This window comes from Cololabis saira, chromosome 15, assembly GCF_033807715.1.
Source record: "Cololabis saira isolate AMF1-May2022 chromosome 15, fColSai1.1, whole genome shotgun sequence".
Classification (NCBI taxonomy): Eukaryota; Metazoa; Chordata; class Actinopteri; order Beloniformes; family Belonidae; genus Cololabis; species Cololabis saira.
In genome coordinates, this window is record NC_084601.1 from 35,666,179 (window position 1) to 35,689,040 (window position 22,862).

A 22,862-nucleotide genomic window follows, 5' to 3' on the forward strand; every position below is an offset into this window, starting at 1 on the left:
CAGCACACATTGATGAAATAGAAGTCCAGGAGTTCATGAAGGGGAGAAGTGGACATGTTCACCTTCTCACAGAGTCATAAAAGTCTTTTTTGGAGAAGATTTAGGAAACTTATGTTTCCCATGAAAACATTTCATCAGAATTTGTCTTCATTTATGACAAAGACACAACTGATTCAGACTATTGTCTCCAATTTTGGGGTTCATGCTCAAGAAGATCAACTTTCAAGGACAACAGATTTTATTTGAAATATGTCAAGACATCAGAGAGGTGTATGGATATAAAAACTATTCTGATCTATGATGAACGTTGGATGAACTTAACTCCGTCATGGCTGAATGTAAATTATGATCTTGTTTTTCCAATTAATTGTATTAAGATATAATAACTGCAGCATATGAGCTCAGGATTTCTTTCTTTAGCAGTTCTTCAGGTATGATACAATCTAAATCTTATTACTTTATGGGTATTTATATATTTATTGTACCAACACATAAGTGATAACTATGGATTTCATGTAAAGTACTGGACTGAAATCACCACAATGAGCATAAATAACCTTGTTAATGAGTTTATTGTTTAAATCCATCATCAATGCAACAAGAAGGAAAACATAACTGTTGAAACATTTCAGGAGAAAAAGAAACAGAGAGAGAGAGAAGTAGAAGAGTAAAAGCAGGTTGAGAGTCCCAGGGAGTCAGGTCAGGACTGGGAGCACTGGTCTCTCCTCAGGGTCTCTGAGACTGGAGTCTGGGAGCCCTGGGTGGCCTCACAGGTCACAGAGAGCGCCTTGGTCCACTGGTCTGCAGGGAGTCTCAGGGTGCTGCTCCAGCTGTAGTGGCCGTCCTCCTGCAGCACCCCGGGGCTCCTGCTCTCCTCCCAGCTGCTGCTGCTGCTGCTGCCGTCCACCTTCCAGGACAGACTCCAGTCTGAGGGGAAGCCCTTGTTGGCCAGACACATGAGTGTGGCCGTCCCCTGCTGCAGCTCCCCACTGGACAGGACTGTCAGGGAGGGACGGACATCACCTAGGAGACACCACTCAGGTTAGAGGACAGGAACCACCAACAACACACACTGGGACACCGTAACTGAGAGGTGAGTTTTGAACTGGAAGAAGTTTCTGTCAGATGTTTTCTGCTCCATCAGTCACTCAGAAACACATTGTTTCACTTCCTTTCAGAAACCTCTCATGCAGATCAGCACAGAGAATCATGATCATGTTTCAACTGAAATATGACAAATTAAAATAGTACCAAAACCTCAGTCTACAACCTCCAACTTATCATAAAAGTTTTTATCAGAAAACTAAGCAACAATAAAATGAAGTGAAACAAAACTGAAAGAAAAAGAGATCACAGGTTTTAAATATTTTGGTCTGTCAATTTCATTCTGAATCTGTGCATGAAGTCTGAATTTCAAGTTATCACTGAACAACTTTTATGTTTGACATCTGATAACTTTAGAGAAACAATTAAATTCCATCTTTCCTGGACATTAAATTGTTTAAAATTGTAATTCCACAGGAAGATGTTACTCAATATCTTAACTCGACTTCTGACTTAGACTACATGATATTAAATAAACAATAGATACCTTATACTAAAACTACTGTTAAAATAAATAAATATAATGTTTCAAGAGTCTATAGAAGAAATGTTGAAGGTAAGTAACAATATTTCTTTGTATTTAAATATAGTTTGAACTTACTTCCAACATCCAGTTTGGTTCCTCCACCAAACGTGTACCACAGTGATACAAACTGATGAAACTGTCGTACAAAAACCTCTGACTGCAGAGAGACACGCTCTCTGACTCTGAAACAAACAAACTCTACAAAACATGTAATTTTTTTCAAATCAACAGCCAATACCACAAATATGTATTTATACATGTAGCACATATCCAAACTCTTTTTTATCTTTCGATGCAACATTTTTTTTAAATTAAATTTCCTTTTACTTTTGACAGAAACAAACACTTTTCTTGAAAAACTTCCCAAAGTTTGTGACTTGTAGAAACTCCAGATTCTTTTTTGCAACAAGGTAAAACTCAAATAATCAATGGCATTTATATGAAGTTTATAGTAGATGTCACATCTCTGTGACACAGAGATGGTGAAAAGAATCATAAATATGAAAAAATATGACTTCTTTTGAGAACTTGTGACCTATTCAGGGAATACGACCTTTGACCTGAACAGAACTGGAATACTGTAGACTTCAGCTGAGACCAAATGGATGGATGGAAGGTAGCAACAATTAAAAAGAAATATATATATATATCCCTAATTGGCCATTCTGCTTCCTGGATGGAAGTTGTGGGCAGGTCGTCAGCCCAATTGGCCTCACCTGTGTGTTTTTGTGAGCCAGTGTATTACTAAGGTCGTTTCCGAATTCGGACACTACCGCACTACATGCTACATACTGCAAAGTATGCACTGAATACTGCCTACTGAATGAACGATTCAGTACGCTGCTCCAGCAGACCGTTCACACAGCAGTGTGCTACAGTGTATCCCAGAATGCATTTCGCACCAAAACGTCAGCGAAAGATGATATTTAAAAGCAGACTAGAACGGTGCTTCTCAATCCTGGTCCTCGTGGGCCCCTGTCCTGCATGTTTTTGATGTTTCCCTGCACCAACACACCTGATTCTAATTAAAGATCCTAATTAGCTTGTCACCAAGGTCTGCACAACTCTGTTGATGACACAGGTACTTTTATCACGGTGTGCTGAAGCAGGGTAGCATCTAAAACATGCAGGATAGAGGTGCCTCGAGGACCAGGGTTGAGAAACACTGGACTAGAAGCTGTTGTAATTCCAGCTGTAGCGCTGTTAATATGCCACTTTATTAAGTTTTAACATCTTTTAACATTCAGGCGTAAAAGTAAGGCGTAGAAATTTGATCCGATGTTTCGGGGATCAGAAGAGCCGCCGGTCCGGCCGCATCAGCAGCTCACGGCCGGAGAACAGACGCGATCGCCGGGTCAACCCGCGGCGTCGTCCCGGGGAGAAACTGCAGCCCTGTGGAGAATTGTCGCCGGCTGAAATAAATCATTTAGGAAAATAAATGTTGGTTTAATAGATGAAATCTATCAGTCGTAGCTCTCACATTAGTTTGTCTGAATATAAAGTGAAGCTTCATGTTTTTACTAGATATATATATATATATATATATATATATATATATATATATATATATATATATATATATATATATATATATATATATATATATATATATATATATATATATATATATATATATATATATATATATATATATATATATATATATATATATATATATATATATATACCACAGACAGAACAGAGCTGTATAGTTTATAGCTCAACGGGTTCAGTAGGTGACTTTCGTACAGCGAATGTGGGTTCAATTCCAGTCATGCCATATTTTGCAAATTTCCCCGATGAAGGATTATCTTATCTTAAATGTTGAAATAGCAGTAAAACCAAATTCATTGATGAAATGACATAAGGGATGGAAATGGATTTTAATAAATGTATTGAAATGAACATATCAGTTTATTGAATTTCATTTTATTTTATTAAAAGATGTTCTTCTCCTCTCTGTCGAGTCGCTCTCTCTGCATCTATTTATTTCAGCTCCCGGACAAGTTCTCTGTCAAAACACAGCAATGAAAAGTAGTTATTTCATGAAAATACAACGAACTACCGATATATAACGTTGTCATAACACTTAGTTCACTTTTATTTATGTAGCAAGCACGCTAAGATAACTAACAAAAACCTAACATACTATTAAAAACCCACAATTTTTAATCGTTGTCCTTACACTAAATGGAATTAAAAAGGTTATACATTAAAGTTACTTACATTTATATTCCTCCTTCTCCCTCTCCACGGTGCAATTAGTCCTTTCTGCCTTCACATCACATCACTGTCCGATTGCAGCTGTTTTCTCAATAAAGCTTTGAGAAAAAAAAGAAAAAAGCGCTGCCCGGCCGAGGCCGCATTGCTTTCTGGGATATAGTAAACGAGGTAGGTTGGTCTGAAGCATGCTGCAGATTTTTTTCCAAATCAGTACAACATCCGGGTATTTTTCGCACACTGCAGATTTCCTTCTGTTCACATACAGCATACTATTTACTACACTTTGGCCAAATCAGTGTATACTAGTAGTACAGTATGCGAATTTGGAAACGGCCTAACTCTCTAGCCCTGCAGTGTCTCTTGCTGCTCCCAGACCTGGGCTTGGTTCCGGGTTTCCACCTGCCATGGGGAACTAAGTATTCTTTCCTCCTGCGTACAACACTTGCACTCAGTATGAGGGGCTGTAGAAGCCATAATTCATTCTGACCCTTTCACACACACACATTCTCCTTTCACATACATATATTTTCACTCTCACACACACACATTCTCCTTTCACATTCATACATTTTCACTCTCATATTTATATATTTTAACACACACATTCATACATTTTGCTCTCACGCACAACTATAAATAATATATGTAAGTAAGAGAAGAATATATGTAAGTAAGAGAAGAATGTATGTATGTAAAAGAAGAATGTATGTATGTGAATGAAGAATATATGTAAGTAAGAGAAGAATATATGTAAGTAAGAGAAGAATGTATGTATGTGAATGAAGAATATATGTAAGTAAGAGAAGAATATATGTAAGTAAGAGAAGAATATATGTAAGTAAGAGAAGAATGTATGTATGTGAATGAAGAATATATGTAAGTAAGAGAAGAATATATGTATGTGAATGAAGAATGTATGTATGTGAATGAAAGTATAGTTGAAACGGAAGGAGTATAGTGGAAACGGAAGGCAGGTCATTTATCGCGCTGTGATTGGCTGAGAAGCTTGAGGAGGCCAAGCAGCTCAAACTGGAGCATTACGGCGGCAGTCATTGCAATATCAGACTCGGCAACACTTTGGCAACTGGAACTCCCGGTCAAGGAAAAGGGGGTCATCTGATACCGGGCGGCACAGAGAGAAACAATAATTTCTGTAGCTGATGATGGATGACTCTCAAACTGATGGTTGACCATGTTTTTATTCCTTGGATGTACAATAAATACACTGCAAACACACTGTAAGAGCTATAAAGGAATACAATAAAATATAGTTAGTCTTTCTACATTCATATAAGTTTCATTTAACTTAAATACAGACCGACGCAGCTGCTGCTGCTCGCTCGGTAATAACAGCTAGAGCCTGATTTATGGTTCCGAGTTACACCTACGCAGAGCCTACGGCGTAGGGTGTGCGTCGCCGCACACCCTACGCCGTAGGCTACGCCGTAGATATAAAGTCCGAAGCACCGGATGTTTACAAGGTCTCGGCGAGACACCTTCAAAATAAAAGCACTAAATATCGGTCTCCTTAATAAATAAAATTAAAGCCTGGCTTTAAATAAAGTTAATGAGACATAAAAACATAACAACACACTTATAAAAATACTCACATTAAAGGTAATTTACAATTTCCATTATTTGATTTTATTTTTTCGAAAATCATTATTATTATTACTATAGAGAAAATACCACAGTGTAATGCTGATCTTGTAATTTTATTTCGTTTTTATCAACTACACCTTTAGATTAGGCCGTGAAAATATGGTCAGACATTAAACCGGTCCGCGGTTCAGAAAAGGTTGGGGACCACTGACTTAGAGGACAGTTTTAGGCTGACATGTAATTACATATGTACACTGGTACCTATGTACTGGTACCTGTCAGGGTGGTGTAAATAATCAGTTGTGACTTGGATTTGGGTAAAAAACTTGTATCACTGCATCTTTGTTTATGTGTTTACTAGCACATCTTAACAGATGTAATGCTTTGAACCCTAAAAATGCGGATCATATGTCTTAGCATGACAATTTAGGCCTTGGTTTATTTTTCTCTGTTTACTGCTGCTGTTGTGGCCAGGCTAGGTCTGCCTTGATGTCCAGTCATGACAGGTGGAGGCAGCAGGACATAACTGTTGTCGGTTCTTTGTCTGGTTTCAGGAGCAGTCAGCAAAAACAGAAGACATCGAAACAAGGACTCTAATGTATTGACTGCTTCTCTGTTTCTTGAATCTTCAACAAATCTTGACATTGACAGAAATCCAGATAAGGTTTGAAAGTGGTCACGAAGTTCTCCATACAGCCTCTCACGAACAAAAGAATCTGTAGCTTCTCTTTGCAGTCGTTCAATACATTGTAAGACGTTATTAAAAAAATTGCGAATGTCATTTTCATTGCTACTTACTCCTGAAATGCAAAACTGCACTAGATACGAAAACACAATGACTTTTATTAGCATGATTGCTATGCATGATGCTATTTAGCATCAGGTTAGGATAAGATGAGCAAGTCTTGGGCGTGTTTCCTGGAATAAGAGTGACTTCATGCTTAAGGAGGAGCTTCCTGTATCAGGGTTAGGGTGTAAATATATGTGAGAGTGAAAATACATGTATGTGTTGAAAAGTAAAGTATATGTGTGAATAGTATATACGTATGTGAAAGGAGAATATATGTGTGTGAGAGTGAAAGGAGAATGTATGTGTGTGAGAGTGAAAATATATGTATGTGAAAGGAGAATATATGTGTGTGAGAGTGAAAGGAGAATGTATGTGTGTGAGAGTGAAAATATATGTATGTGAAAGGAGAATATATGTGTGTGAGAGTGAAAGGAGAATGTATGTGTGTGAGAGTGAAAATATATGTATGTGAAAGGAGAATGTATGTGTGTGAGAGTGAAAATATATGAATGTGAAAGGAGAATTTATGTGTGTGTGTGAGAGTGAAAATATATGTATGTGAAAGGAGAATGTGTGTGTGTGTGTGTGAGAGTGAAAATATATGTATGTGAAAGGAGAATGTGTGTGTGTGAGAGTGAAAATATATGTATGTGAAAGGAGAATGTATGTGTGTGAAAGGGTCAGAATGAATTATGGCTTGTACGGCCCCTCATACACTCAGCATACTTCATTCACCCACACACAGCATACATGACTGACACCCTACATTTAAACCTACAGGTACTTTTTGGTTTACTTTGATTACATTTTTACTTTAATGATTTATTAATAAAATTAAATTTTTTTGAATTGGTACTCAATGTGTGGACTCCCTTTTTGTCACTGACTGGCCCGGTTTGTGACAATACACAAAGGCAATGTATCAACTGTACATTAACATGAGCTTGAGTTAATGCAAAAATCCGGTGTAATGGAAAATTTTGGTATAACACTGTCTGTTGCCTGTTTTCAAGTAAACATTCCTATGCCGAGGTCATGTTCCTTTGACACAGAGCCTGGCACGGTTGCCAGGGTGATGGGTGATGTTTTGTCTAGTTTCCCAGCTTCCCAACTATAAGATAACTTTTCTTTAAACACATTCAGCTCACTCAGGACTGACGGTTCATGTGACCGGTTGGACTGTGTGGCTCCATTCAATTGAATGTTTTTCCTCTTTCCATTAAATCTTCAGAAAGACAGCTAAGGTGTCCTGACATTCTTTTGAACAACAATTTTTGCCACCACACCGGCTAGGAGGTTTACGGGTCGACAATTTAGAGCAAATTACTCTATTTGTCCAAGAGGGAAATATGATAATGACACTCTTGTCGATTTAAAACTGTCAGATAATTGAAATCTAAACATTTCAGCACGGAAGGTTTCAAATTAATTCAGATCCATTCTTTAATCATCTCAGACCTATGCACCAAATATTATAACCTCCTGCAGCAGAGAAAAGCTTAATCATAATTTTTCAAAAATGACTTCATGGTATAAATGCAGAGTCAGCAATCTTTCCTACTCCCAGGAAATTAACAGATAAAAGAAAACATCCTGAAGAGTTAATCTGTATCAAATTTGTTTAAACATATGTTGTAAAACTTGATACCTTCTTGATAGTGTGAACCTATTGATCTATTGATGATCATCATCATCATCAGAGTTATGAAGTCTCTGCTGGAGTCAGTGGGAACATTTCCATAGAAGCACTTTGCATCAGCAGCACCACGCTCCAGTGATCTGGGAGAGTTTATAGTCCTGACACTTGAACTCTGGATGACTGACAGCTGTCCTTCATGACAACAGAAGACACAGAAATCCTCCTCATCAAAAACATGACTCTGATCTGCGTCCTCATCTGGACTCTCCTCTGCTGCTGCTTCACAGGTAAAGTCCAGAGAATCCAACTCCTCTCCTCTATGAACATCTGTCCCTCTGAAATGAAGCTGACAAAACCATGAAGCTGTTTTCTGTTTCTGTCTCTGTTTCCTCAGAGTCCAGAGGTCAGGTCACAGTGACTCAGCCTGGATCAGTGACTTCTGCTCTGGGAGGCTCCGTCACCATCAGCTGTAAAACCAGTCAGAATATTTATAACTCCAACTCTTTAGCCTGGTACCAACAGAGAGATGGAGGAACTCCAAAACTGCTCATTTATGCTATTAGCACCAGACAATCAGGAACACCAAGTCGTTTTACAGGCAGTGGATCAAACTCTGACTTCACTCTGACCATCAGTGGAGTTCAGACTGAAGATGCAGCAGTTTATTACTGTCAGAGTTTTCACTACATCAACAGTCAGCATGTGTTCACACAGTGAAAAACAGTCGTACAAAAACCTCCCTCAGTCAGACTGAACAGAAACTGAACTGACTGATACACTTCACTGAACACACACACACACACAAAAAAATTCAACTAGGTTTCAGGTTAACTTTATGTATTTATGTATTTAAAATGTATTCCAACACTCATGTGTTCATCTTCTCTGATTTTGTTTATGTTTGTTTCTACCAGATTTTCCACCAGAATGAAGACGAGTCCTTCTGGGACGGTTAGATCAGTAAAGCTTATTAATGACCTTTGACCTCAGCTTCAGAAAGTCTTGATAGTGACATGACTCCCTAGTTAGTAGTGACTGGTTTATAACAGAGAGGTTTTACGTTCACATACTCTTCTCTCCAGGCTTCATTCTGTCTTCATCTTGTGTTTCATTCTTTTATTGCAGGGTCCGTACCTACTTTACAGAGCAAGCTAAAGACTCAGCTCTTTCAGGAGCATTTCTGCATTTAGTAAACGTCTCTGCTCAACAGATTGAGTTACATTTGTCCAGCTGGACCCTCCTTTGTGATTTCTTGCTTGTGTTGTTCTCTCAGATGTAAGTAGCTTTGGATAAAGCGTCTGCTGGTGGACAGTAGTATTAGTAGTAGTAGTAGTAATAGTATTAACAAACTGTGTCCATCTCTGCCGTGTTAAACATCACACAACCACCAGACTTGTGTATGTTAAAAGATAAAGAAATACTATAATACAATAATAAAAGTATTAATAAAATGAAGCTGCTTCTTTAATCGTGCCAGTGTCTCATAACCTCCATGTCCAAGTTCAGGTCCTCTCGTTTGTTTTTGTGGGTTTATTCTGGAGATTGCAGCTCAGTGGTGGAGCCAATATTTACAGGGAACAACTACTCATACTTGATTGAACACAATGCTTTTTGTCAGATTCTGATACAAGTAATTAATCACAACTTGTTCCAACACTATTAAAAAAGAAAGAAAAAATGTGTGAAACTTCATACAACATTTTTATTTATTTTTCCCATACTGAGACAAAACAATTCTTCCACACAGAGTATTTGAGCAACTCCCGTCAGACAAATGTTAATTTCCATGTCTAAAACAAGTGAGTTGTAGTTGATTAATAATTAGCTGCTGCTTCTTAGTTTAGTATTTGTCAATACATTTTCTTTCACACATAAAGGACAACAAACATACAAATTTGTGACTATCCAACAAATACAAGACCCACTCGAGGATCATCCATGATCCGACTCCACATCTCCTGAATCTCTTCCCAGGTTCAACCTCAGTCTGAATTTAATTTATTGTATTTCAGGAAAATTGAAATGTTCCAGTTGTTTCTGGCTTCCTCGTCTCTTTTTACTGGACGATCCAAACATTATTCCTTTTCTAAAGGTTCACACTAGCGTTTGTCGAGAAGCATTGAATGTATTCCTTCCATCACCACTCAACAGTTTTGATAGCATACAGGGTTATTCTCACAGACTCTTCAGAGAACAGGTAGTCCTTGTCTCCTGATCATCAAACGTCCTGCTTGGTTCCTGTACCTAAGAAGTCGTCACCATGGGACCTTGAAGACTCTGGACCAGTGGCCCTCACATCTCACGTGATAAAGGTTCTGGAGAGACGGGTCTCAGCCACCGGAGGCCACAGCTGAAGTCGGTTCTGGATCCCTACAGTTTCCTTATCAGCTCCATCTAGGAGTTGAAGACTGTCATGTACCTGCAGCAACGAGCTCATTTGCACCTGCATGGAGGAGGAATCACTGTGAGAATCTCCTTCTTTGATTTCTGCAGTGCTTTTAACAGCATCCAGCTGCTGCTGGGTGAGAAGCTGCAGGTGATGGGTGTCAGCAGCTCGGTGATCTCCTGGAGGACTGAATACCTGACAGGCAGCACACAGTTTGTCCATCTGGGCAGTGTTCTGTCTGATGTGGTGGTTAGTGATGCTGGAGCTCCTCAGGGGACTGTGCTTTCTCCGTTTCTCGTCTAGGGGAGTCTGGGCCGGCAGCAAACACTCTCCTGAATGGTACTGGAAGGAGAGCAGGAAACAGGTAGCTGTTGTCAGTTGCTCAAATGCAGATTTAATCTGGTCTGCCATGCCCCGCACTTGAGTTTGATCCCTCCCCCCATTACCCATCCTACATCCTCCTCTAGTGGAGACAGACTGACACAATATTTATTAGATCAGAAGAATGAGAGTAGATTAGAATATTTAAATGAAATGTGTTCTCTATTTTTAAATTGGTTGAATAGCTCAATCTAAAAAAAATTAGGGGGTGTCTGCTTTTATAAAACTATAATTTGAGTCGCCTGGATGGATAAATGGATGGATGGATGGATGGATGGATGGATGGATGGATGGATGGATGGATGGATGGATCTCTACTCCCAATCTTTCCTAGATCCAAGAAATTAACAGATATTAAAATAAAAATGTCCTGAAGAGTTTATCTGCATCATATTTGTTTCTAATCATGTTTTCAAACTTGATACCTTCTTGATAGTGTGAACCTATTGATCTATTGATGATCATCATCATCATCAGAGTTATGAAGTCTCTGCTGGAGTCAGTGGGAACATTTCCATAGAAGCACTTTGCATCAGCAGCACCACGCTCCAGTGATCTGGGAGAGTTTATAGTCCTGACACTTGAACTCTGGATGACTGACAGCTGTCCTTCATGACAACAGAAGACACAGAAATCCTCCTCATCAAAAACATGACTCTGATCTGCGTCCTCATCTGGACTCTCCTCTGCTGCTGCTTCACAGGTAAAGTCCAGAGAATCCAACTCCTCTCCTCTATGAACATCTGTCCCTCTGAAATGAAGCTGACAAAACCATGAAGCTGTTTTCTGTTTGTGTCTCTGTTTCCTCAGAGTCCAGAGGTCAGGTCACAGTGACTCAGCCTGGATCAGTGACTTCTGCTCTGGGAGGCTCCGTCACCATCAGATGTAAAACCAGTCAGAATGTTCATGGCTCCAACTTTTTAGCCTGGTACCAACAGAGAGATGGAGGAACTCCTAAACTGCTCATTTATTATGCTACCAGCAGACAATCAGGAACACCAAGTCGTTTTACAGGCAGTGGATCAAACTCTGACTTCACTCTGACCATCAGTGGAGTTCAGGCTGAAGATGCAGCAGTTTATTACTGTCTGAGCCAACACAACATCAACAGTCAGTGGTTGTTCACACAGTGAAAAACAGTCGTACAAAAACCTCCCTCAGTCAGACTGAACAGAAACTGAACTGACTGATACACTTCACTGAACACACACACACACACACACACACACACACACGCACACGCACACACACACACACACACACACACACACACACACACACACACACACACACACACACACACACACACACACACACTACATTTTCACCAATATATTAATGATTACAGCTTCTTACTATCTTTATTTTACTCTACCTTACTTTAATTCATGATTCCAACATTTCTTTTTTCTTATTTTTTTTACCTGAATGGTGAAAGAGTGCGTGAGATACCAAGCTGCCCCGCCCACTAGCTGGAATGTGGCCTTTGAGTTCCAGGTGGAAAAATAAATGACAGAAAGACGGTTTGCAGTTTAGAAAACAACTTTTCTCCTTTATATTCTACCAACAAACAGACATAACTAAATAAAGCGCCTCATCAAAATAAGACAACCTAATACAATTCCCTATGATTATTCCAAACCTAAATAATACAAACCAGGAGAATCCCCAACGTGAAAAATTACAATAAATTAGTACAAATTAGCTCCACAACTTCCCCTGTTCCACCTCGTGTCTTGGCCCCTCCACTAGTGGGAATAATATAAAAACCCTGTCCCACTGTGGAGACACATCCGTAATGGGACGTGGACAAGAGACAAACACAGAGAAGGTATCAAGGTAACTAACTGTACAAACCGGTTTATGGACACATGACACATGAAAGATGGAGGATGAAAAGTCTTTAATACAACACCATGTTGACAAAACTGAAAACAGAATCCCAACCATGACAGTGACCAGCACACATTGATGAAATAGAAGTCCAGGAGTTCATGAAGGGGAGAAGTGGACATGTTCACCTTCTCACAGAGTCATAAAAGTCTTTTTTGGAGAAGACTTAGGAAACTTATGATTCCCATGAAAACATTTCATCAGAATTTGTCTTTATCTATGAAAAAGACACAACTAATTCAGACTATTGTCTCTAATTTTGGGGTTCATGCTCAAGAAGATCAACTTTCAAGAACAGATTTTATTTAAAATATGTCAAGACATCAGAGAAGTGTGTGGATATGAAAACTATTCATCTGATCTATAATGAACGTTGGATGAACTTACCTCCGTCATGACTGAATGTAAATTATCGTCTTGTTTTTCCAATTAATTGTATTAAATATAATAAACTGTAGTATATGAGCTCAGGATTCTTTCTTTAGCAGTTTTTCAGGTAGGATACAATCTAAATCTTATTACTTTATGGGTATTTATACATTTATTGTACCAACACATTAGTGATAACTATGGATTTCATGTAAAGTACTGGACTGAAATCACCACAATGATCATAAATAACCTTGTTAATGAGTTTATTGTTTAAAGCCATCATCAATGCAACAAGAAGGAAAACATAACTGTTGAAACATTTCAGGAGAAAAAAGAAACAGAGAGAGAGAAGTAGAAGAGTAAAAGCAGGTTGAGAGTCCCAGGGAGTCAGGTCAGGACTGGGAGCACTGGTCTCTCCTCAGGGTCTCTGAGACTGGAGTCTGGGAGCCCTGGGTGGCCTCACAGGTCACAGAGAGCGCCTTGGTCCACTGGTCTGCAGGGAGTCTCAGGGTGCTGCTCCAGCTGTAGTGGCCGTCCTCCTGCAGCACCCCGGGGCTCCTGCTCTCCTCCCAGCTGCTGCTGCTGCTGCTGCCGTCCACCTTCCAGGACAGACTCCAGTCTGAGGGGAAGCCCTTGTTGGCCAGACACATGAGTGTGGCCGTCCCCTGCTGCAGCTCCCCACTGGACAGGACTGTCAGGGAGGGATGGACATCACCTAGGAGACACCACTCAGGTTAGAGGACAGGAACCACCAACAACACACACTGGGACACCGTAACTGAGAGGTGAGTTTTGAACTGGAAGAAGTTTCTGTCAGATGTTTTCTGCTCCATCAGTCACTCAGAAACACATTGTTTCACTTCCTTTCAGAAACCTCTCATGCAGATCAGCACAGAGAATCATGATCATGTTTCAACTGAAATATGACAAATTAAAATAGTACCAAAACCTCAGTCTACAACCTCCAACTTATCATAAAAGTTTTAATCAGAAAACTAAGCAACGATAAAATGAAGTGAAACAAAACTGAAAAAAAAGAGATCACAGTTTTTGAACATTTTGATCTGTCAATTTTATCCTGAATCTGTGCATGTAGTCGGAATTTCAAGTTATCATTGAACAACTCTTATGTTTGACTTCTGATAACTTTTAGAGAAACAATTACATTTGTTTCGTCTGAACATGAAATAGTTTAAAAATGTAATTGCACAGTAAGATTTTACTCAATATCTTAACTCGACTTCTGACTTACACTACAGTACATTAAATAAACAATAGATACCTTATATTAAAACTACTGTTAGTTTTCAACAGTCTAAAGAAGAAATGTTGAAGATAAGTAACAATATTTTTTTATATTTAAACACAGGTTGAACTTACTTCCAACATCCAGTCTGGTTCCTCCACCAAACGTGTACCACAGTGATACAAACTGATGAAACCGTCGTACAAAAACCTCTGACTGCAGAGAGACACGCTCTCTGACTCTGCTACACTCAACTAAAGCTACAAACTCTGAATATTGAAAAAATTACAACAAATGAAACAAACATTTTAGTCCCTTTAGACCATCATGATATGTGAAATTTAGTCTTAGAAAAAAAAAATCTATTTCTTATAAGTAAAAAAGTCTCCAAAAACAACACAATCCAAGTAGAATGACACATAAGAGCTCCTTGAAAGAAGAGATAAAAGGAGAATAACAAAACTATGTCCTGAAATAAAGTATTATTTTAATATAAACTTACTTCCAACATCCAGTCTGGTTCCTCCACCAAACGTGTACCACAGTGATACAAACTGATGAAACCGTCGTACAAAAACCTCTGACTGCAGAGAGACACGCTCTCTGACTCTGAAACAAACAAACTCTACAAAACATGTCATTTTTTTCTAATCAACAGCCAACAACACAAATATGTATTTATACATGTAGCACACATCCAAATTAATTTTTATTTTCTATGTCACATTTTTTTAATTAAAAACTTACTTTACTTTTGACAGAAACAAACACTTTTCCTTTTTAAAACTTACGAAAGTTTGTGACTTGTAGAAACTCCATACTCTTCTTTGCAACAAACTAAAACTCAAATATCAGTTGGATTTCATTCATGTGATTTATATGAAGTATATAGTAGATGTCACGCAGGACACTTTAGAGACAAAGTAGACAAACTGACAAGGGCCCGGTTTCCCAGATCACTTAAGTAGCTCTTAACAGTGAAAGACTTCTTTCAAACCTTCTTAAGGAGCCTGTGAAAGAAAATCGCATTTCCCAGAGTTGCTCTTAGCTTAAGAATCTCTTTTATTAAGAAGGAAATGAAAGATGCTGCTGACCCAGTCTTTACAACCATCTTAGTGAACAAAGACTCACAGATCCAGCCGCGTCAGGCAAATCAATATCACACCAAGCAATGACATATTAAAACAATGCATCCCGCACAAATTTTGATCTATTTTATACTTTAGATTTATATTGTTAAGCATTCATTGGTGACTGCAAAGGGAAAAAAAAGAAAAATAAGGAAGAACAAGTGTGTTCCTGTATATGCTTTATGCATTACGCACAAATAAAACGATCATCATGAATATAATTTACTTGATAATTTGGCTGCTATACAGCATGTTCTCGCTGCAAATCAACCACGTCGCCGTGCGTGAAGCAGAACTGTTTATATGAACGCATTCGTGCGTCAGCACTTCAGTCCCCTGGACGTGCTGTCGGACCGGGCTGTCCAGGCAGCCGTGACACCGATCCTCCTGCGCCCGAGCACCTAAATGTGTGATGACTGGGAATTAGTGCACTGAGGAGCAGCGCTGCGTCTCTCCACCAGTGTTGTGCTAGTTACTGAAACATAGTAACTAGTTACCGTTAACAGTTACTTCATTAAAAGGTAACTCAGTAACTCAGCTACTTAGACCAAAAAGTAATGCGTTAGAGTATTAGTTACCGCAAAACTAACGGTGTTACTGTAACGCGTTACTAAATAACGTTAGTCCCAACACTGGTCTCCACACCCGCTGTGTCTCCACACATCCGCAAATACAACGTTGATAAATGCAATAGTGAAAAAGGTCAAGCAGCTAAATAAACTTCTGAATATTTTTTTGAGGTGAAGGATTCTGTTTTACTAGTCAGGAGAATACAATGTGGTCCTATATGCTGAATGATCGTTAAGTTAATTTCTCCTTTCGTCCATCTTTCACATTTAATAAAAACAATACATTTCCTCATTATTCTCTCACCAAGACTACTTCTTATTTAGTTGCAGTCTGGTTTTCATCATGAAAAAGGGTCATTGAATTATATTTATCATCTTAATTTTTCATTATAACGCACAGGCAGCAGGAATTAGTGCGTTAGGTATCAGTGCTGCGAGTGAAAATGCGCTGATAGTGATCGGTGATCGATTTGCCTGGCATCGATTGATTTGGTTTCAGAACCGGAGAGCTCCTCCAAAGAGCTTCTGAAAGAGCGAAACTAAAGAACGGTGTTAAGAAGTCATCTGGGAAACACCCGTATCTTAGGGTCCTCTCTTAGTTGAAACCTTCTTTGAACCCCTCTTAAATCCTTAAGAGAGGTTGGATCTGGGTAACCCGGCCAACTCCAGTTACGTAATAAAAGTGTTTAGTTGCAATTATATTCTCAGGGATTTATGCATGAGGAGAAGAAATCTATTTACTGTGACACAGAGATGGTGAAAAGAATCATAAATATAAAAAAATTTGACTTTTGAGAACTGGTGACCAATTCAGGGAGTACGACCTTTGACCTGAACAGAACTGGAATACTGTAGAGTTCAGCTGATCCCTGAGACCAGATGGATGGATGGATGGATGGATGGATGGATGGATGGATGGATGGATGGATGGATGGATGGATGGATGGATGGATGGATGGATGGATGGATGGATGGATGGATGGATGGATGGATGGATGGATCTCTACTCTCAATCCTTCCTACTCCCAAGAAATTAACAGATATTAAAACAAAAATGTCCTGAAGAGTTAATCTGTATCATATTAGTTTATAATGATGTTTTCAAACTTGATACCTTCTTGATAGTGTGAACCTATTGATCTATTGATGATCATCATCATGAGAGTTATGAAGTCTCTGCTGGAGTCAGTGGGAACATTTCCATAGAAGCACTTTGCATCAGCAGCACCACGCTCCAGTGATCTGGGAGAGTTTATAGTCCTGACACTTGAACTCTGGATGACTGACAGCTGTCCTTCATGACAACAGAAGACACAGAAATCCTCCTCATCAAAAACATGACTCTGATCTGCGTCCTCATCTGGACTCTCCTCTGCTGCTGCTTCACAGGTAAAGTCCAGAGAATCCAACTCCTCTCCTCTATGAACATCTGTCCCTCTGAAATGAAGCTGACAAAACCATGAAGCTGTTTTCTGTTTGTGTCTCTGTTTCCTCAGAGTCCAGAGGTCAGGTCACAGTGACTCAGCCTGGATCAGTGACTTCTGCTCTGGGAGGCTCCGTCACCATCAGATGTAAAACCAGTCACAATGTTTATGGGTCCAACTCTTTAGCCTGGTACCAACAGAGAGATGGAGGAACTCCTAAACTGCTCATTTATTCTACTAGCACCAGACAATCAGGAACACCAAGTCGTTTTACAGGCAGTGGATCAAACTCTGACTTCACTCTGACCATCAGTGGAGTTCAGGCTGAAGATGCAGCAGTTTATTACTGTCAGAGTCATCACTACATCAACAATCAGTGGCCGTTCACACAGTGAAAAACAGTCGTACAAAAACCTCCCTCAGTCAGACTGAACAGAAACTGAACTGACTGATACACTTCACTGAACACACACACACACACGCACGCACGCACGCACGCACGCACGCACGCACGCACGCACGCACGCACGCACGCACACACACACGCACGCACACACACACACACACACACACACGAAAAAAAAATTCAACTTGGTTTCAGGTTAACTTTATTCCAACACTCATGTGTTCATCTTCTCTCATTTTGCTCATGTTTGTTTCTACCAGATTTTCCACCAGAATGAAGACGAGTCCTTCTGGGACGGTTAGATCAGTAAAGCTTAGTAATGACCTTTGACCTCAGCTTCAGAAAGTCTTGATAGTGACTCCCTAGTTAGTAGTGACTGGTTTATAACAGAGAGGTTTTACGTTCACATACTCTTCTCTCCAGGCTTCATTCTGTCTTCATCTTGTGTTTCATTCTTTTATTGCAGGGTTCGTACCTACTTTACAGAGCAAGATAAAGACTCAGCTCTTTCAGGAGCATTTCTGCATTTAGTAAACTTCTCTGCTCATCAGATTGAGTTACATTTGTCCAGCACTTTGCAGGACTCAGCACTGAGAAGGCTACATGCACTTATGAGGAGATGATCGTATGTTGCTGTCTTTTAAGACGTATAAAGCGACTGTTGTGTTGGGTGGGAAGGAAAAACTGCAACAACAAAGAAACAAAAAAAACCCTAGCGCTGGCATGACAGCATCTGTATCCAACTGGACTCACAGCAGTCTGACCAGCCCTGATCCAGCTGGACCCTCCTGTGTGATTTCCTGCTTCTGTTGTTGCAAAATGATAGTAGTATTAGTAGTAGTCGTAGTAGTAGTATTAGTATTAACAAACTGTGTCCATCTCTGCCGTGTTAAACATCACACAACAACCAGACTTGTGGATGTTAAAAGATAAAGAAATACTATAATACAATAATAGAAATATTAATAAAATGAAGCTGCTTCTTTAATCGTGCCAGTGTCTCATAACCTCCCTGTCCAAGTTCAGGTCCTCTCGTTTGTTTTTGTGGGTTTATTCTGGAGATTGCAGCTCAGTGGTGGAGCCAATATTTACAGGGAACAACTACTCATACATGATTGAACACAATGCTTTTTGTCAGATTCGGATACAAGTAATTAATCAAAACTTGTTCCAACACTATTCAAATAGAAAGAAAAAATTTGTGAAATTTGTATTTATTTTTCCCGTACTGAGAGAAAAACATTCTTCCAAACACAGTATTTGAGCAACTCCTATCAGACAAATGTTAATTTCCATGTCTAAAAACAAGTGGGTTGTAGTTGATTAATAATTAGCTGCTGCTTCTTAGTTTAGTATTCATCAGTAAATTTTCTTTCACACATAAAGGACAACAAAATTGCAATTTTGTGACTATCCAACAAATACAAGACCCACTCGAGGATCATCCATGATCCGACTCCACATCTCCTGAATCTCTTCCCAGGTTCAGCCTCAGTCTGAATTTCATTTATTGTATTTTGGGAAATTGAAACGTTCCAGTTGTTTCTGGTTTCCTCGTCTCTTTTTACTGGACGATCCAAACATTTTTCCTTTTTTAAACCTTTTTCACACTAGCTTTTGTCGAGAAGCTTTTGTCGATGTATTCCTTCCATCACCACTCAACAGTTTTGATAGTGTAAGAGGAGATTTATTTTTGTTAAGTTTATTTTGGTAATTCATGGTTCAGTATTTTATAAATATATTTTGGTATATTCTGATGTAAATCAGGGACTATATTTAGATTAGTCAGCATACCTGTTGTGATTAATATGTTTTACATAAGGCGGAGTGATACCGGTGGATGTTCAAAATTCCTACTCTTTTTTTTGTCATTAAAGTACACGCGAACTCCGAAGCCGTTGTCCCCGTCTTTTCTCTTACTCACGACCCGAAATAAGACTAATTTACTCAAGTAAGGCTTCACTCAACACCAGCCTTACACTGGTGGCAGCGGGTTTTGTGGATTGCTGACTTTGCTGTGTTTGAGTTTTTGCCGGGGATAACAAGCTACCGCCGATTTTCTTTTTTTTCTGTCCCGCATCGTGGCCGGCTCCTGCTACGAGCTAACGCGGAGCTGCAGACTCGGTCAGTGCACGTTGGATTAAAGAGGACACGTACTCCGAAAAAAAAAAAAAAAAAAAAAAAAAAAAACGGACTTTCAATTACCAAGATACGAACAAAGGACAGTGTTTGTGAGTAACAGAGACTGGCAAAGTGGATACTATTTCTGCTCTTCGTGGATTTTCAAACTGCTGCATATGGGAGATGTGCTGCTGTGGACTGATTTTCATGGGACTGCATGGTAATTTTGTCAACCTGTTACTCTGAATGCAACATCATTAAAGCGGACCCATCTAAATCAACAAAAGCTAAGACTTGGAAATTATATGGGCCCATTGTGAACTGTAACTACAATTTTTGTGCCTCTGCCAGAGAAGAAAAAGAGAACTATGACCAGTAACAGTGACTCAGGGAACGAACTGCCTTTTCAACCTGGTCCCACTCATGCTAATATGTGGCAATACTGGAAAGATTTTCCTCATGTCTTCGTGGGAGATGGAAAGGAGGACTTTTCTAGATGGTGTAGACGTTTTGAAGTGGCTGTAGAAGCTAACCCCAACTCGGACGATGACAGTTTGGCTAAGCTGCTGCCTGCACGCCTGGGTGGTGCTGCATTTAGTTACTGGGACAGCCTAACTGATGGTACGAAATCTGACTACACTGCAGTGAAAGACAAACTTAAGGCTGTTTTTGGACAAACTGCTTATCTCACTACATTTCAAAGTTATGTCAACGCACGCACTCGCCTGCCTGGTGAGGCGCTTCCAGTGTTTGCTGCTGAAATTAGCCGACTGGTGGAGGAAGCTTTTCCCACATATGGACAAAATGCTAAAGATGGAGAAAAATTCAGGCGCTTCATTGCTGGTATTGAGCCTTATCTTCAGGTGCGCTGCCATGAACAAGGATTGACGACACTGGAATCTGCTCTCAAGTTTGCAGTGCAGATTGAGAATGCTCATCATGCCAGCAGGATGTTTTCAAGCCCAAACACACTACAGTGTTTTTCACAAGCACAAGTCTCGCCTGCTGTCCCTCCTATGACGCCCACTCACCTTCCTGTATCTTCTACCTCTCTTGGGATTCACTCTGCCACCTCAGATGATCTTCAGAAAATGCAGAGAACACTAGAGACACTTACAGACAGGGTGGAGCAGTTACAATTGGAGGTGAAACGCCAGCAACGACAAACACAACATGGTTCATCGGACTATAGACCTCGTCAGCGGAGCCTCACTCCTGATAGTGAGAGGGGTCGCAGCCGTTATTATCCCTCTGACAAGAAATCCTACAGAGACTCTTCCTATGAACGATACTCACCTCATGATGGTTACTACAGATCATCACGGCATGAAAGAGACTAGTATGACAGACGGGATACCCGCACTCGCTCTGGATCACCTGAACATTATGCACGTGCTTACAGTCCATCACCCAGAGACTACACAAGGCGTGGACGCTCTCCTGACTGTCGAGAGGACAGACAACAATCAAAACCATCCCCAAGTTTTGGACGTGTACGGTTCCATTCCCCTGCACACACCAACTCTTCTCAGGGAAACTACCAGTAGTTGACAATGAGAGCCAGTTGTCAGCTACTGATTCTAACCAGGCTCAAAAGGACCACGATGACCCACCTACTGATGTCACCAGAGACTGTTTATCTGTGGTTGACGTGTCAAGCAGGTATGTGTCAGTTGTGATTGAGGACACTGTTGTACATGCTTTTGTTGACACTGGGGCAGACATTTCAGTTATCAGTGAAGAGTTCAGGATGTCTACACCTTCACTTCATAGAAAGCCGGTTATAAAGCAGTTTATTCCTCTCACAGGTGTCACAGGTGATCCTCTTGACTCTGTTGGTTCAATAACAGTAAATCTGAGTATTTCCCACAAACCTATGACACATGCCCTCCAAGTTGTTAGGAACTGTACTAAACCACTGATTTTGGGCTGGGATTTTCTGGTTGCTAATGGTATTATTGTAAACCCACGAAACATGTCGCTCTTGGTAGATGACAAAGTTATCCCATTGGTCAGCCCACACCAGTATGTTCCTAAACTAACTGAGGTGACAGTATCCTCCTCAGTTGCAGTTCCTGCCATGTCAGAAATGGTCATCTCTGCTAAACTAGACACGTCACTTAAAGGACTGGTACCCAACGGTTATATAGGTGTGTTTGAACCACACTACACAAACCAATCATATACTGGTTTTGCATGGGCTGTTGCAACAGCTGAACAAGGTTTCATCTATGTAAAAGTGGCTAATCCCTCTAGTGATAAAGTCATGTTACACTGTGGCACACAGATAGGAACTTTTCATGCCACTTCTGGCAGTACCAAAGATGAGTACACTGTAACGGAAAGCTCTGTTTGCAATGTAAACATTCAGGTACCCGTGGCATCCAAGCCATTTGAACTACAGGATTTTTCAAACCCCGACCTGACAAGTGCGCAAAATAGGAAGCTGAAAGAGACATTACACTCATTCTCAGATGTGTTCAGTCAGCGATCACATGATTTTGGACGGACAAACCTGGTCACACACAAAATTACTACCACACGTGACATTCCCATCTCACAAAGAGCCTATCGTACCTCTCCTGCCATGAAAATGGAAATTCACCGTCAGGTGGAAGAGCTTAAAGCTCACGATCTGATTGAGGACAGTGCAAGCCCCTGGGCTAGTCCGGTAGTTATGGTAAAGAAAAAAGATGGTACGTACAGATTTTGTGTCGATTTCAGAAAGCTGAACTCGGTTACCATAACTGATGCGCATCCTCTCCCTAGAGTCGATGATAGTTTGGATGCACTGTCTGGCTCTCAGTTTTTCTCTACCATGGACATGTCAAGTGGTTACTGGCAGGTTGAACTAGATCCTGCAGACCGACCCAAAACAGCATTTACAACAGGTGATGGGCTCTACCAATTCAAAGTGATGCCCATGGGTCTGAAAAACTCACCACCAACGTTTCAGAGACTAATGGAGCTCGTCCTGAGAGGTCTCCATTGGACGACGTGTGTCATTTATCTCGATGACATAATCTGTATGGGGAGCAACTTTGATGATC

The 22,862-nt window shown here is 40.1% G+C and overlaps 5 gene segments (V, D, J or C); 3 read left to right on the top strand and 2 right to left on the bottom strand.

Moving 5' to 3' along the window:
• Nucleotides 1-588: 588 nt before the first annotated feature.
• LOC133460850 (Ig kappa-b4 chain C region-like) lies at nucleotides 589-3,406 on the bottom strand. The segment is given in 3 exon segments: nucleotides 589-1,023; nucleotides 1,706-1,787; nucleotides 3,380-3,406. Coding segments are annotated over 3 exon segments (432 nt in total).
• Nucleotides 3,407-8,119: 4,713 nt separating this feature from the next.
• LOC133460851 (Ig kappa chain V region 3381-like) lies at nucleotides 8,120-8,601 on the top strand. The segment is given in 2 exon segments: nucleotides 8,120-8,171; nucleotides 8,279-8,601. Coding segments are annotated over 2 exon segments (375 nt in total).
• Nucleotides 8,602-11,302: 2,701 nt separating this feature from the next.
• Nucleotides 11,303-11,784, top strand: LOC133460852 (Ig kappa chain V region 3381-like). The segment is given in 2 exon segments: nucleotides 11,303-11,354; nucleotides 11,462-11,784. Coding segments are annotated over 2 exon segments (375 nt in total).
• A 1,477-nt stretch (nucleotides 11,785-13,261) lies between these two features.
• Nucleotides 13,262-15,956, bottom strand: LOC133460853 (Ig kappa-b4 chain C region-like). The segment is given in 3 exon segments: nucleotides 13,262-13,631; nucleotides 14,665-14,746; nucleotides 15,924-15,956. Coding segments are annotated over 3 exon segments (438 nt in total).
• A 1,242-nt stretch (nucleotides 15,957-17,198) lies between these two features.
• On the top strand, nucleotides 17,199-17,680 carry LOC133460854 (Ig kappa chain V region 3381-like). The segment is given in 2 exon segments: nucleotides 17,199-17,250; nucleotides 17,358-17,680. Coding segments are annotated over 2 exon segments (375 nt in total).
• The last annotated feature ends 5,182 nt before the right edge of the window (nucleotides 17,681-22,862 follow it).